The sequence below is a fragment of the Sceloporus undulatus genome, chromosome 6 (assembly GCF_019175285.1).
Source record: "Sceloporus undulatus isolate JIND9_A2432 ecotype Alabama chromosome 6, SceUnd_v1.1, whole genome shotgun sequence".
Lineage (NCBI taxonomy): Eukaryota > Metazoa > Chordata > Lepidosauria > Squamata > Phrynosomatidae > Sceloporus > Sceloporus undulatus.
In genome coordinates this window covers 18488987-18506221 of record NC_056527.1, presented here as the reverse complement: position 1 = coordinate 18506221, position 17235 = coordinate 18488987, and the positions used below count along the sequence as shown (strand labels likewise).

At 39.7% G+C, this 17235-nt stretch overlaps 1 protein-coding gene across 1 annotated transcript in view; it reads right to left on the bottom strand.

The window, feature by feature from the left end:
* Nucleotides 1–17235, bottom strand: part of PARD3 (par-3 family cell polarity regulator) — a 697528-nt gene that overhangs the window by 224485 nt on the left and 455808 nt on the right. Inside the window, 1 exon segment of the mRNA XM_042472372.1 lies at nucleotides 2747–2897. Coding sequence (XP_042328306.1) covers nucleotides 2747–2897 — 151 coding nt within the window.

Sequence of the window (17235 nt, the reverse complement as noted above, 5' to 3'; positions counted from 1 at the left end):
CGCTTCACTACATGTGTATCTATCACTTTTCATTATAAGCTCAATTACTGTGTAGAGATTAAAAGAACTGGCAGACTTCAGGTTGCTGTGATTCAGATGGTGAAGATACATCTTTTTTGGCTAGTCTGGGCAAGTGGCAAAAGCAAACAAATTGGGGTTCTTTTTCTATTTATATACACATAAGTAAGAAACACAGTTCCAGCTACCAAATAACAACAGGGAAGTTTCACCTTCTGAGAACATGTGGGAGATTCTTATGGGCAGGGTGACCAAATATCCTCCTTTTCAAGGACATGTCCTACATTTCAGTCTTCTGTTCAGGAGGAATTCCAAAATGCCCTCCATTTTGAGCATGACTAAGAAGCATGCATTTCTATATAAATTAGTGTATCAACTTTTATTTTGTAATGCCCTACATTTTTCTTGAATGTCCCACTTTTTGTGGTGTCTTGTCATCATTTGTGGTTAGGATACACATATAAAATAGTGAGAGTGAAGAAATTGAACTTTAAAAACATTAAGTTTTTAATTTAGTGCACAAAATGCCAAACTAAATTGAGCAAGTAGATTATAACTGATTCAGAAAAATTGCAAAATATTATAAATTGCAAAATTACTTCCTTTTGATTCAATATTAGCATTATTATTATTCTATTTATTTATATCCTACCTTCCTCCACCCAGTACAGAGACTCAAGGCGGCATATGAGACTATTATCTATGCAACACAACTACCTACTAGCACTTCTCAAAGCACACTAGGAGTTGGCTGACTGATGACTTGTGACTCATCCCTCAAAGATACAAACCACTCTCTGTCGCACCCTCTGAAATTCCATCTTGCACAGCCTGGGGGTGAAGACATCCCAGGTTGGGAAACCCTGCAATAAATAGATTCAATCCAGACATAGCAAGGTCCCTTGAAATTTGATTTTGATGGGTCCACGATCAGAACACACAAATCTGGGTTCAAACCAATGTACTTGAAGGCCTGTTACAGACTGCCAAAATAAAGCTGCTTCGGGTCTCTTTGGAGGTATGCTGTTTAAATGTTGCATGCATGCTAAGAATCCGGAAGCTGCACCAAAGCTGCACTCCAGTGCTTAGGAAGGGAGTGTGGCTTTGGTGCGACCTCCAGACTCTTAGGATCCATGCATCATTTAAATAGCATACCTCCAAAGAAACCCGAAGCAGCTTTATTTTGGCAGTCTGTAACAGGCCGAAGTTTCCTTTGTATAGCTGGCCCAGGGGTTATGGGAGCTGCAGCCCAACACATCTGAGGTGCATGAGATTTGAGAGGGCTGGTACACATGGAAGCACAGTCATTAGGTAACATTTCTTCCTAATTCCATTACCAACTGTTCAATTTTGTTTATGAGAAATGTTATGAAAGTAATATAGAATTCACCCCCATTGGAAACTGTTGGAATATTTCATGTGCTTTGAGTTGTACAGAAGGTTAGTCCCTACTCCTGTTACCTTTTGGACATGAAAAAGGTGAAGATGAAGGGAAGCAAGATGATATCCATGTCGCAAAGAGAAACTTGCACACTGGGATCTTATTCATTTGTTAAAAGCACTAGCCACCTATTAAAGCTCAAAGCCACATGCCTGAGATATGGAGTACATGAATGAAAATTGCAAATAGGTAAGGGAGAACCACACCAGAGCTCCCTTGTGCTTCTTGCACATATTGTGCATTTAATGTCAGTGGAGTTCCAATTTGAAGGGAGGGGAAGGAATTTGAAGGGAAAGAAATTAATTTTCCCTGCAGTTAAACAAAGACATTAGCAGTGTAGTGCTGCTTTGTGCAAACTTAGAGAAAGATTTCCAAAACCAATACATGGATATCTTTGTCCATAAATTCTTTGTCAGTGCCTGGAAACAGAGCATCATAGCAGCTACATTTTGAGTTTCAGGCTTGAAATTAATTTAGAAATACATATAATTTGTTATGCTGAATATTATGGCAATCAGAAATCATTCCATGTTTTAAAAATTGTAAGTCTGCATGGTCTAAATCCCATTATGAGTTATTTGATAAAGCCAGCTGCTTCTGTGACAAAGCAAGTCTTTATTAACTAGCACTGTTAGTAGACAAGAGAGAAAACCCAACAACTATGAATTGCTACAGAGCAAGTACTAATAACCTCATTATCCACTGGGGGCCATGCAGACAGCAGAGCACTGAATCCAAACAAAGGATGCATAAAATTAGCTACATGATTTTAAACCTGTGGCCCACAAGGCATTTAAAGCTGAAAAAACCCAAAACACCCCCCCCCCCCCAAAATACCACACTAAGCATAAATTGGACAAGGTTCACATGAGCCTTTTTTTTTATGGGGAGGCGAAATCAATGCAGAAACATAAGTGATACATCCTTAATCATAACATTCATTGACTCTACATTTAATGAAGCTACACCTGGCAGGCCCTCATTGACCAGTATAAAGCATTCATTTCCAACACACACACATACACAGTATAACATTTTAAAAGGTTCCTGTGGCTATCACCTGCTCTGCGATCCAAGACTTAATTTGATCAATGTATTGATTCATGTTTAAAAAAGAAACTCTGTATGCTGAATGAGAAGAGAGGAAAAAAGAGTAAGCTTTTAAAACCAGTTGCTACAATTTTCATGTACCCTGCTGCCCACATATAATGTATCAAATGCCCATCTACAAAAACCACAAAAACAGATGATAAACAACACAGGATTAGCCGAGTCTGCTTGACTTACCCATTATCCTGCTCAAGGCAGCATTCCTGGTGGGCGAATCACTGAGGCCTTCAATCCCACTGTACAGCGAATGGGAAATCCTACGTTCCCTGTCGTCCAGCATTGTCTCAATAGGCAGCTCTGGCCCCGGGGGACTCCCAGGTGACTCCAACTACATGGAAAGAAGGAGAGGAAAAAATCAGTGCCGAAGGTCCATTTAACAGCATGGGGGGACAATAACAACTTGCCAGAGGCCTGGCCCTGGCTGGGCATCAAATGAGCTAGAACTTTTCACCCTGGACCACAATAATTTCAACTGACAGCACTGCTTAATGACCAACTTTCTGTGCCATTTTACACTGTCTCCCACAGAGCCTTGTCGGACTCCATCCCTCTTCGCGTGGAAAACAAAAACAACAACCCATGTTGTAGTTTAGCTGTATCGCACATTTCCTCGAGTGAACCGGCACTCTCCTATGCTTTAAAGCCATCTAGCAGATGGCTTAGACCTCCTTCACAGACTGACAGCTTGTCAGGACAGGATCCTTCAAAAAACAGTTTTGTTTAGTATTTTTGAGAGGTGGATGTAGGAAGAAAGGAGAAACATAAAATCAAATAAAATGAAGCACAATGTAATTTCAAATGTAGTTTCTAACTTTTTTCCAAATCAAGCAATTTGCTTTCATAAGCATCACCAGATTCCCCTCTTAAAACACACATTGAACATGGATATATCAATAAATATCCACCCTGTTATAAATCATATTATGGTTTAGTTTGGTTTTTTACACTGGATCTAATAAGGTCAGTGGCTTTCATTTGGTAGTGGTGGAGGTGGTGAGGGAGAAGAGTATGTACAATCATTCTGTGTTTCTGATTATAAGGAGAAAGAACCTTTGTATTTTTATTAGAATCTGGGCAGCCTTTCTGCTGGCTTTGTTACACAAACAAAAATTGCATTTTGTCCCACTTTCCCCAAACCCCTTCAGGCTAGGTAGTGGCTTTCAAAGGCCCTTGCCCAGTAGGGTGTCTCTAGTCAAAATACCATGAAAAGTCAGGAGTGGGTAAGAAGCAGAGATATATTTATGCTTGGCTGCCTTACAAAAAAAGATACTAAAACATTGTCTCTTCCACTGATTTGCTTCTCCAGCTACTTGCATGCCATAAGCAGGGGAGTAACACTCATGATCTAGTATTGTTGTGTGCCTTTGAGTCATTTTTGACTTATGACAACCCTAAGCTGAACCGATCACAAAGTTTTCCTGGCAAGATTTGTCTAGAGGGAGTTTGCCTTTGCCTTTCTCTGAGGCTGAGTGTGTGACTTGCCACAAGTCATCCAGTGAGTTTCCATGGCTGAGTAGGGATATGAACCCTGGTCTCCAGAGTAGCAGTCCAATGCTCAAACCACTATACCATGTTGGATTTCCATGATCTAGTGTACAGTTATTCAACTTTGGTTTAAAGCAGTCATGATGTAGGATTCAGGATTATGTTCTTCACAGTCCTTCCCTCTCCCATGAAACCCCCCTGGAAAGCCCAAACAATGGTTAAGACTTACATGAGCACTGACACTATTATTGTTAATTGCAGTCAGGTTGATTTTGACTTATGGTAACTCTAATAAGAGACCTTCAGTTCTCCCAGTTGTCAACAGCTCTGCCCAGATCTTGCAAACTCATAGCTCTAATTTTATGTATGGTTAATTCTTCCCAGAGAGCACTATTAACCAGGTTTTTGTTTCAAACAAAATCTAGTTAATTCAGTATCTAGTTAGTTTACATCTTTAACCATTACTGCCTAGCCACATCAAGGTGGAGTTTATGGCATTACTTCTATAAGCTCTCATTAAAATCATATTCACAAGTCCACTGCAAGACCAGCATTTAATTATTTATATTTATAGAAGATTTTGATGTTTTGTTTTTCAGAAGCGGCTGTAGGATTCTGTCAAGGGTACAGTGCTATGATGTGAGGAATTAATGGAGATTTTCAAACCAGCACTTAAGTGATAGAAAAACGTAGCTATAACATTTAGGAAGTGTGTGTATGAAAGCCTGCCATACTTCCTAAATGTCAGAAAATCGCCGGCTCCCCTCCGGTGTCCCTGAATCGTTCCGGGAAAGGCAAATTCCTCTCAATGCAAAGTTTCTGTTCAGAGGAATTTGCTTCTCTCTGAATGATTCAGGGACACAGGAGGGGAGCCGACAAATTCCCTGAGATTTATGAAGCGCACCAGGCTTTCTCTCTCTCTCTCTCTCTCTCTCTCTCTCTCTCACACACACACACACACACACACACACTTCCTAAACGTTTTAGCACCGATTCACCAGTGATTATGCCATGGTAACTGCTGCTCTGAAAATCTGGGATAGCATTGTTTAGAACTTACTTTCCTTGCAGAGAATGGTCTCTCTCTTCTCCTGTTGGCAAAAAAGTCTCTCCTCTCCTGTTCAGTAAGAGTACACTGTGTGTTTTGGCATTTCACAAACTGTGTATCTGAAGCAGGATCTGTCTAAGGGCTCCCAAGATTACAAGAGACAGAATTGCACACCTGCCCTGATTTGAACAGGTGAAGGGAACTTTCATTGCTCAGTGGTGGAACACATGCAGAAAATCTCAGCATAAACAAGACCAGGAATCCTGTGACTTTCCAGAGTTGAGGGATCCAGCCTGAAGCAGTGTGGTTAGGGAAGATGAGATCTGATATCATCTGGGCTGGGAGGGAGTGAAAAGGCAGGTCCAACCCCATGAGGGCTACCAGAAGAAGAAGAAGAAGAAGAAGAGCCCTCCCTCCATGCCATCTGACACCCTCTGGCCTGGGAGGGAGAGAAAAGCCAGGCCCAACTCCATCAGGGGCTAGCCAGAGCAAGAAGAAGGGCCCTCCCTCCAGTCCATCTGCTATGGTCCAGGCCTCAGGGAGAGAAGAACCACTGGACTTGATCCCGATCCCGATCCCCATCACCATTCCCTTCTCCTTCTGTGTCATGTCATTTTAGATTGTAAACCTGAGGAACTGTTTGAATAACTACTGTATATACTCATGTATAAGTCTAGAAATTTAGGTTAAAAAATTGACCCCAAAAAACTGACTCAGTTTATCCATGGGTCAATGTAAGAACTGTGTCTTATTTAAAAGAAGGAACCATCTCCTGATGAAAAGCAAGAGTATAATATGTGAAGTACTGACCCCCCTCTACTCTCTCATCCATCCAATCTTAAGAGTAAGCACAAAGTTAACTCTGCTGGAATTTTATAAGTTCTTTGACATTGTTTTGCTTTGCTTCATCCTTTAGATTGTTTGCTATATGCCCCTAAATTTTACCCTCGACTTATCCATGGGTCATAGCAAAATCCATAATTTTGGCCCCAAAACTTATCCTCGACTTATACATGAGGTCGACTTAGTCGAGTATATATGGTATCTGTAAGCCACTCTGAGAGCCTTTAGGGCTGAAGAGCGGGGTATAACTACAGAAAGGCAAATAAATGGGCTCTAGAGCAAATCTAGTTTAAACTCTCACTAGAAGCTAAAATAACTAAACTAAGGCTCTCAGACTTTGGACATCGTGATATGACAAAACTCATTGGAAAAGACAACAATGCTTAGTAAAGTGAAAAGCAGTAAGAAAAAGCAGGAGGCTGCACTACAGGTAGATTTATTCAATCAAGGATGCCACAACCCTGAATTTGCAAGACTAAACGTGTTGATGTCTAGCACTCTTGGAGATCTTTCATTTATAGGGTTGCCATAAGTCAAAGTCGAAAGGCAATAGCAACAACAAAATGTGACAAATTTAAGAGACAATAGACTTAAGAGACAGACTTAAGGCCTAAAGATCAGTATTTCCAAGGGATGGAAACTACAAGTGGATTGACTTGGGTGTAGGGAATTTATGGTGAGTGGGAAACTCAAGAATCTATTCCAGGCCCTAGAACCATGCTACGTTTAGTTGATCTCACCATACCAGAATGATGCATATGGCAGGGGATTTGCAAAATTTACAATACTTCAAAGTGGGTGAAGCATAATCGGAGGACACTGTAGGAAGTATTATTTCTGTTCAAAGCTATCGTCTTTTTAATATAAATGAGATATTTAATGAAGTTCTGAATTGTAGCCTTATCTTTCTCCAGTTTGATCAGCACTGGGGAGATTTACTGCATTGAAGGGTCAACACAATTACAATTGAAGGCACGTCAGGCTGCAGGAGAATAATAAACTTGCCGTGCAAGTGAATTAGACTCAGTAAGGTTTAAATTGTGAAATGAGGATTTGTTTTATTCAGGTTTTTTTCTGCCCTAAATTGCATATTACAACTGACAGCTCTACTGAAAAGTAAATTAAACAATATTCAAAGGCTCTGATGTAAAGGAATCAAAGGCAAATTTAGGAAGAAGAAAAATGTTAAAATTTTGAAATGCTATTAAAAAAGAGAAAGAGGGAGACACTATCCAGGGATAGAAGTTGTATGGCAAGTATATTCACACAGAAGAAGTTTACTTTGTTTTAACTTTTTTCAAACAATGGATAAAAATTAGCCTAAATGATTAACATGATTTACTTTCCCAAGGAGATAGGACTGAATCATCAAGTTTAAGTAACAAATGTCTACCTCTTTATTAAGGCACACAATGTAGCCATTGCTCAAGAGACAATGAATATCTAAAAAACACTACTGAGCTTCCAGCAGATTTTTTTCAAAGAGTCAAGGAGAAAGAAGCAGCTTAGGATCCTATAAAGAGGCATAAGCATTCACCCCAGGTAAACTGGTAAGCCTCAGTGTACAGAGGCGATAAACAAAGGCCCCATTGTTTAGATGGCTACCCTTTGAAAAGAGAACTGGAATGTCTTACCACTTTCATGGGAAAAAGCTTTATTCATGTCTAATTAGCATATCAAAAACCAGATTTACATCAAGACATCAACTGCCAGCCACACAAATATTTAACTGAGGATATAATGCCTTTTATATACCAACCAACCAACTCCCCCCCCCAAAAAAAAAAGAAAAAAGAAAAAGAAAAACCCTGAAAGTTTTAAGAAAACTGCACAGAAGCCTATCAAAAACACTTATTTTGGTTCTTTTGTAAGTAAAGTTTGCATAAAGTAAACTTGGCAAAAAGAGAGACAGAAAGTAGGGGTGGAACCAATCAAGGGCCACTGTCATGTTACCTACTCTGATAACTTTATTACTTGGCTTAACACTGTCAAATGTTCCCTTTTAGGTAGCTTACTGCAGGACCTACTGGCATGTACTATCAGTGGGATGTCTTGCTTGGCGCTTATCAGCAGGCATTCTCAGTGGAATGCTCAAACCTTAGCGAACCAAAAAACCCCAACCTCATAGTGTGGCCATGGGTATACATCTCCCCTCTCCTCTCTGCCCATCCACACATATACCTTTGCAGCAGGAAGAAAATATATACATAACTAACTTTAAATATGTGATCAGAACAGGCACTGTCAAATATTATTGAGATAATTCACATTAACGTCTCAAATCCACAAAATAGTGATAGCTTTATTGGAACAACCAAAATGCACAAAATACACGATGCAGGCTTTTGAAACTCCATTGGCTTCTTCAACAGGCAAAGATGGTAAAAATCAGTGTATGGTTTAGAAAACGTTGACAGTGGCCCTTGCTTGTTCTACTCCTACTTTCTGTCACTCTTTCTGTCAACAGACCTTACCCACGTTGTATGATTTTTAACACCTGTAAATTAAATAATATTCAAAGGCTCTAACAAGCAGAACTTTGAAAGTTTCCATTAAAAATTTTGTGCATTTTAGTTCATCCCCTAAAGGTATCACTGTTTTATGGATTTTTGATGTTATTGTACTTTGTTGTATGGCCCTAGATATGATTACTGGGATAATGTACATTAGAAACTTTGAATAAATATGTTAATTAAAAAGTAGTATAATTATAAGTAGTATAATATGTTAATTAGAAAATAGTATAATCCTATTTTTCTACCCTGCTTTCCATCATATGCAGTGCATGATGGGGGAAACACATGCGTGCGCACACGTGAGTGCAAGCATCTGCGAATGAAATACAACGTGAGGGGAGTCTGCAGCCAATTTAATTGGTAAATTGCCACTCTTGCCAGGTGTCCAGGGAACACACTTTACTCATCAGAAAAGGGTGGTTCAGGGACTAAGGTAAAAACAGATTAGGAAATAAACCAAGCAACATTTTTCTAGGCAGATACAGGACAACTATTCAAAAATGTTCAAAGTTATGTAGCAAAAAATTAGCCTAGGCTATTTATTTCAAATGCCAAAGTTTATCTTGTCATTCATTCTATTGTCTTTGTATTCCTGAGTTAAAACACTGGTACAACTTGGGGGAGAGGGACAAGTGACTGCCTTGTTAGAATTGACTGGCAGTTTTAGTGGGAGAAGCTTACCTTGACCAAAACACACAGGCAAAATGACACAGCTTCAGGCTGCATTGGAGATCTGCCATTTACATGACGTACACCTCAAAAGCAGCTTGAAGCTGTGCAGAGGCCTCATTCTATATAGCAGGGGTAGGCAACCTGCGGCCCGGCAAGGCCTTGGGAGCGGCCCCAGCCTGGTCCTGCTGCTGATTGCTGCTGGAGCCTTTGGCCTCTCGCGTGAGGGCATGGGGCTTTGGCCTATCAGGAGGAGGCGGGCAAGGGGGGGCAAGCGGCGGGCAAGGGGGGCAATTGTCTACAGAAGCCTCAGAAACATGCATTTATATTAACATTTTTTTAAAAATCAGCACTTTTTTTGCATGTCCTCCATTTATTTTTTAAAAAGTGTCCTCCATTTGAAAATTTTGTCCCACATTTGTCCCAATTTATTTATTTATTTAATCGTTTAAAAATTATTTAATTATTTATTTTTTGGCTTCGGCCCCCCAGTTGTCTGAGGGACAGCAACCCGGCCCCTGGCTCAAAAAGGTTGCCTACCCCTGCTATATAGAGTCAAGGAGTGGAAAGAATTCACTCCTCCCAGTGGCACAGTTCATGACCACCACAGCAGCGCAGATTGGGACCAGACATGTGCAGTTGCTGTGGCCCAAGTATGACGGGTGCCAGTGCAGTCTCCCGCCACTCTATTTGGCCTGGCTGTTTTGGGCCCTTGAAAAACTACCCCTAAAAATGTAACTATTTTGGAATAACCTTGAGAGGGCCAAGCACTATCAGACTATACATTATAGTATACATCATAGTATAGTCTCATCTTGTCTCACGGCTATCTCTCAGTGAGTGTAGCATCGGCACTTGAAGCTCAACATGTCCAAGAAGGAGCTTCTTGTTTTTCCACCTAAGCCCTCCCTCCAACACTCCTTTCTGTTTCCGTTGACAATATCTCTATTCGACTGGTCCAGGAAGCAGTCTTTGTTTTATTTTTTATTCTTCTGTGTAGTGTATCCCCCAGGTCCAGGCCACAGCCAAGGTCTGTAAATTCTTTCTGTACAACACTGCTAAAATCTGTCCATTTCTTTCGGCCTCTACTGCCAAGACTCTGGTCCATGCCCTCATGGTCTCGTGGCTAGATTACTGTAACCTCCTTCTGGCAGGGTTTCTCTCTCATCTCCATCTTTTAATTTCCAACCAGCATTCAGCTGCATGTATTATTACATTCGCTCGCCACTTTGACCATGTTTCTCCTCTATTATCATCCCTTCACTGGCTCCTCTTCCCCTTCCGTATCAAGTATAAGCTTTTGTTGTTGACTATTAAAGCCCTGCATGGGCTGGCCCCTCCTTATTTATCTGAACTTCTTTCTCCTCACATCTGCACTCATATCCTCTGTTCTGCTAGTCAAGATCTGCTGTCTCAGCCTAGGATTTCCACTGCCCCTTCCCAGATTCATCACTTCTTGCTTGCTGCCCCTCACTCCTAGAACTTCCTTCCTCCACGAGCTGCATGGGTCATCGCTTATTTAACCAGTTTCAAAACAGAGTTGAAGACTATATTACTCAGGGAAGCATTTCCAGGCATTTTGTGATTGTTGTCTGACTGTTATTTGCTTTGATATGTGATATTCGATGTTTTTAATTTGTCGCTTGTTTATTTTATCTAATGCCATCTTGTATTATTATCTATTGTTTTATATGTATTTTGTTATTATCCTGTGACTGTGGTTTTGAACTAATATGTCTTGAATGTGGTGCTCTATTACACAATATGATAGAGTTGTTTGCGAGGTGATGGCAGCCTACTCATTGTTGTGTGTTTATCTGATCATGCAGTCCTATCCTTACTTTTTATCCTTACTTTTTGTAAACTATCATTTGTTTATACTCTCCGATCTGCCTGTACATGAACCTATGGTATAAAACTAAGTTATGTTTTAAATTGGAATTTTGTAATTGTGCTGGCCAAATGGCTATAATAAAGTTATTATTATTATCCTGTAGAATGTACGTTATTGGCAGGTGTCATTTATATTGATTTTTAATTGTATCTACAGTGCTGTGTAAATCTACAGCGCTATATAAATAAAGTTTAATAATAATAATAATAATAATAATAATAATAATATGGAGTGGCTAACATGTGGCCCTCCATATGCTGCTACAATTCCTATCTGCTTTAACCAGTATATCCAATGGTGAGGGATCATGGGAGTTACAGTTCAACAAAGTCTGGAGGGCAACATATTGCCTACCTCTGGTCGCCCAATGCCCTAAAAAGCAAAGGAAGCAGTGTGTGGCTTTAACCTTCTCTCCAGACTCTCTCTCTCTCTCTCTCTCCATACATTTGTGTCTAAGTATGAGATATAATTCTATTTTATAGCATTTCTACAGTGTTTATAGTATTTCTATGCACTCCTCCCTTGCAGTCCTTATCTCATTCAACAATAATTTCCTTGAAGTCATTCATGAGTCTACATTCAAGAGGATGGGGATTTGCAGAAACAAAAAGCAAACAAGTCAAGAGGGTAGTAATGTCTCCTCTGTGAAGTAATGACAGCTAACAAGAAACCCAGCCTGGTCACACAGCTCCATCCTTATCCACTTGTACAAAGCCATACTGTTTATTCCAGGAATCAGACAGTAAGAGGAATGCAGTCCAGATTATGGGATGTTTTTGTCCTTATGCAGACAATGTCATGTTTTAAAAGAAAGTGAGTTTGCTGCACAGTCCTTTATCATCCTGATAAGAAGCTGCTCGATAAATACTATGTACTTGATAAATACTACCTGCTCTAACTAGAACTGGTTTGGTTCTTATCTGAACAAATGATAAAGGACAGTTAAATGGTCACTGGCAATTCTACAATACCATTGTGCCAAGTGATGTATTAATAAAGTATGAGTAAACGTGTATCTGGAAAAACAAGTCCAAAATAGCAAGCAGTTAGATTTCCCTATCAGCTTTGCTTTGATTATCATCTGACTGGGACACTCATAATGAAGGTTAGAAACACTGACAAAGTCAGAATCTTGTGCTTTTTAAGTGTACATGTAAACCATTATAAACCACAATTTAGGAGGCGGGAGGGGAATCCCCAAAATGTGCAGAAATTATATGTCCAAAATACTGAGACCTGTAAACCAGTAGGGACGTAAACCTTTGACTATTTCAAACTCACACAATGTCTGTAGTTTTCTTCATACTGTGGTAGAAAATGCAGGGTTGTTTTTTCCCCCCAGTATTCATCCAATGTAAAATTATTTTGCAAAATAATTCTACCCAGATATACACAGGAGGTTATAGGGTGGGGGAGTGCTTTTGCAGGAAAAAAAACATGTTTCCAGAAATTTGTGGGTTTTGTGCAAAAACTGCAAAGACTATTATTTTGTTCCTGGAAACAGAGTTTGTTGGTTGGTTTGTTTTAGCAAAACACTTTTTCTGGACAAAAAAAAATCTTTCAAGAAATGCACATGAGTTTTTGTGTGCACATGTGTCTCTGAAAGCAATGTTCTGAGAACAACGGTAAGAGCTATTGGACAGTGGAATACAGTGCATGAGAGTCCTTCCTTGGAGGCTTTAAACAGAGGCTGGATGGCCATTTGGATGGCTATTTTGGATGGAGTGCTTTGATTTTATTTTCCTGCATGGCAGGGGGTTGGACTGGATGCCCCTTGTGGTCTTTGATTCTATGAGTAATGATAAAGAATTTTATGATCAAAGTCAATAAAGTTAAGTAGCCACTTATATGTTGATCTTTCCCCAATACAGTAAGACCCCCTCTAACAAGAGGGATACATTTCAGGACTGTTCATATAGAACAAAAAACTGCAGATAATTGTGAACTCTATTTTCCTCCCCAAAATGAACAACATCTTGGGCTTCTGCGTGGAAGCACATCATAGAATTGCACTGGATGACCTAAAAGTGCCTAGAAAGAATATTTGTGTAAGCATGTTTAGGTCTTCCAGCAAGATTCTATGATATGCTTGAGAAGGAGGTTGACCAGAGGATCACACTAGAGGACCTAGAAATGCCTAGAGAGGTCTTCTCTCTAAGCATTTCTAGGTCCTCCAATGTGATTCTATGGTTCAAAACACACTGCAGAAGTAATCCAGTTTGAGACTGCTTTAATTGCCCTGGATCAATGCTGGGGAATTCTGAGAATTGTAGTTTTGTGAGACATTTAGCCTTCTCATTCGGAGAGTTCTGGTGCCACAACAAACTACAATTCTCAGGATTTCCTTCTATTGAGATAGGGCAGTTAAAGCAGACTCAAACTGGAATATTTCTGCAGTGTATTTTGGATCTTTAGTAAGCATGAGGGATCTGCAGCTCTGCACAAATAAGTGAAACTGTATTAAACGAATCCACATTATATGGGGTCTTACTGTAAGTTGCAATTCATGACAGCTATAATTGTCATGGGAGATATGGTATAAATGTAATTTTTAAAATTTTATTTTCTGATTACAGGGATGTGACTTCACTACATGGTAGAGTCAGATTTCACATGTCCCAAGCACTGGCATTTGAAGTGTAGCTATGGTGCGTTACAGACGGGCCAATGAGGCACCATCGCTACCCGCGAGGGGTGGCGCTTCCTGATGCGCCTTGCCCCTCGCATGTAACGAGTACATCAAAATGGCGGCGCCACATACAGATGGGCGCCACCATTTTGACATCACGGACGCACAGTGTCCAGACGTCGCGCACCGGAAGTGGTGCTGCGAGTGTGCACCTCACGCCTTGCGGTGCCACTTCTGGGGCACAGGAAGAAGCGCCATTTTGGCGCTTCTTTTTTGCTGCGCCCGGGAACCATGCAGTTTGGCTGCTGCAGTTCCCAGATGCAGCAACCGGCAGCAGCGCGAGACCACCCGTTTTGGGTGGTCTGTAACGCGCTTAAGTTACTTTTTAGAAATGGAAAAAATGTTCATTAATTATTGAATCTTAAAACCTACAGCAGCAACTAACTAGAGTGGTGGCAGGGCTTGAAACAATGGCCTGTTACAGACTGCCAAAATAAAGCTGCTTCGGGTCTCTTTGGAGGTATGCTGTTTAAATGATGCATGCATCCTAAGAATCCGGAAGCTGCACCAAAGCTGCACTCTGGTGCTTAGGAATGGAGTGTGGCTTTGGCGTGACCTCCAGACTCTTAGGACCCATGCATCATGTAAATAGCATACCTCCAAAGAGACCCGAAGCAGCTGTATTTTGGCAGTCTGTAACAGGCCATTAAGTGTAACTAATTACTTTTTTTAAAAGTAATATTCAAAGCTTGTGTACTGCAATTTGGCAGAAGGTATATGACCAAACTCTCCAGACCAAATCAAAATCCCAAAACATCTGAACCAATCCGCCTCAACAACAGCTACTGTAATGTTTTATTGAAATAACTAATTGACAATTCATGTATGTCAACTAAATTGGAACCTGGTCTTTCAAAATCCATTTTAATTCAAAGTTGGACAGCAGTCAAACAAAGTGATGGTTTGCACTGGCCTCTCCTTATAGCTTTTTTTTAAAAAAATCTAGTAAATTAGGATTATCTAAAACAGATACATAAAACTCTCTCTGCAGTCCAGCTTGCTTAAAGTTATCTTTATTTTCTCATTTTTATTGCAAGACAATATATACAAAAAAGAAAACACTTCATTTTAAATTCCAAAATGCATTAGTCTGAAGTAGTGTCATTATTCTAACAGCCAGACAAAGAAAAAGTACCCTCTGGGTTAAAAAAGCAGAAGAGGGAATTTTCAGCCTATTATCGGCTACAATGATTTCTCCAATCAAAATTCCACCTCTAGCAATACTTCTATAAGTATCCCTCATGATTCAAATCTGGACTTACAAAGTTATAAATCTTTGGAATCGGATGTAGGAAACAATTATAAAGGTGAACAAGTTGAACATAACCTTTCACACTCAGTAATAGCTGTGGTACGTTGATAACATTCAAAAGCAATACTGTTTCCCGACACCAACCCAAACTAGTGACATCTTGAACAGCAAGGTAACAATTTCAGCTACAGAGGTCTGGGGGATTTCTATAACCACTTCTGAGGACAGAAATGTATTTTAATTTTCTCACAGATTCAGTTCAAGTTGGGGGGGGGGGTGGAGGGAGAGACAAGGCAGACACTGTCTTTTCTCAAATATTAAACTCAACCCAAAGGCAACTTGAGCACTTATATGCAAAGACACTTCTTGATTCCCTTTAATCTGCTAAACCCTTTATTTATAAGCCCAGGGAGTTGTTGGCATCTCATTGATCTCAGCACACAAGTTCAAAATACAGTTTATTGAATCAATGAGGGGACAGCTCTGTCATTAGGTTGAGTAAGGCAGCCATCTCAGGCCTTAGCAGATGTCAGCTGTCATGAAAGTGAAGCAAACTGTTAGTCATTTCATTTATTACTATCATGTTTTTATTCCCAAGGAGAAGCGCCTGTGGGATTTTCTGCTTCAGATACCCAAATATATTGGCCAGTCTTAATTATTATGTACGTGTGTGTGTGTGTGTGTGTGTGTGCGCGCGCGCCTTCAAGTTGCCATCAATTTCATAGGGTTGTCATAGGCAAGGAATACTCAAGAGATGGTTTTGTTAGTTCCTTTTCTGAAATATAGCCTACACCACTTGATATTCATTGGCAGCCTCCCATCCAACTGCTAACTTCTTTCATCTGTGAAAAAATATATGAGGGATTCAGCACAATTTTTAAGCACTATTCTCACTTTGGGACTCTGTTAAGGAACATTTGTTTCAGCAAAAAATCCAGTGCAGAATGCATGTTTGGGACAAAAAACTGTGAAATTTGCATAAAATATACTAATTCCTGAGGAAGGGAATATATTGATTATTGTGCAGCGAACACATGCAGGAAATTTAGTCTATGTAGAAATTTAGGTATTCGTGCAAACGGCACACACATTTGACTAAATTTTATTGTTTTTACTTCTATTTTATCTTTGTTCCAATATGGGACCCAAGTGGCACACAATATAAATTAAAACAAAACAGAATTAAAACAATCAATAATCTGCACAGAAACACTGATTTTTGTGCAGGAAAAAACCAACATACTTTTTCTTGCATATGTTTTCTACACTGAAAACTTCTAGTACTTTCACACAGGTGTATAATTTGTTTAAAATCCATGTTTTCTTCCCCCAACAGTTTGTCTACAGGGGAAAAGTGTGTATATTTATGCAAATAATTTTTCCCAACAAAGTCCCAAACAGTAAAGAATGTCACAGCTTTGCTTTTCTTTTTTTAGGATGTCTCAAGTACTGTCAAGGCAAAAAAAAATCACATTGGATGTGACTGTTAACAAATATACTTTACTTCTCTGGAAGAGACCCACTGAATGAATTACTGAATGATAAATCAACACACATGTAAACCCAAATCAAAAGATGCTGCTTAAGTGGGTCTACTCTAAGTGGAACCAGCAATTGGATCTAGGCCATATGTTGATTTTTTTCAAGTTTGTTATAACATTGAAAATGCCTTTCAAATTCAGGGTGGTGGGTCTGTGGTAGTGAATGCAAACTGAAGGTTTTCTTTAATGTTTCAACTGTTGAATAAAGCGAAGAACAGACTGAATGAAGACCAGAAGCCCACTTTTCTGATTTCACCCAGTTCCAGAGAAATTACAAATAACCATCTCTACCAGCTTTCTGTAACAACAACTGAGAGTGCCAGCCTCCTCAGACTCCCCTCCCTGAATTCAAGAACTGGCTTTCCTTAAATATAAGGAAATATAAAAATAAACCACAATGTCCACAGTAGTTAGGTGCAATGTTGTATCTAAAATCACCACCAGTATTTAAATCAGTATTTTTTTCTACCTCATTTTGGGGAAGTGTCAAATATGAAGGAAAGAGTTTCATTATGAAACACTGCTCATTTTCTTTCATCAGATTTGATAAAATGACTACACCAACCAATTCCAGCTTACATGAGGATTGGGAGAGAAAAGAGGATACAGCAAAGAATAACATACATACTTCTAAACTTGGGCGTAGGACTCTTTTCTCAGCTCATTTTTTTTACATATGAAATGAAAGCTTCTGAGACTTTTTTTTTAAAAAAAAGGCTTTCATGCTGT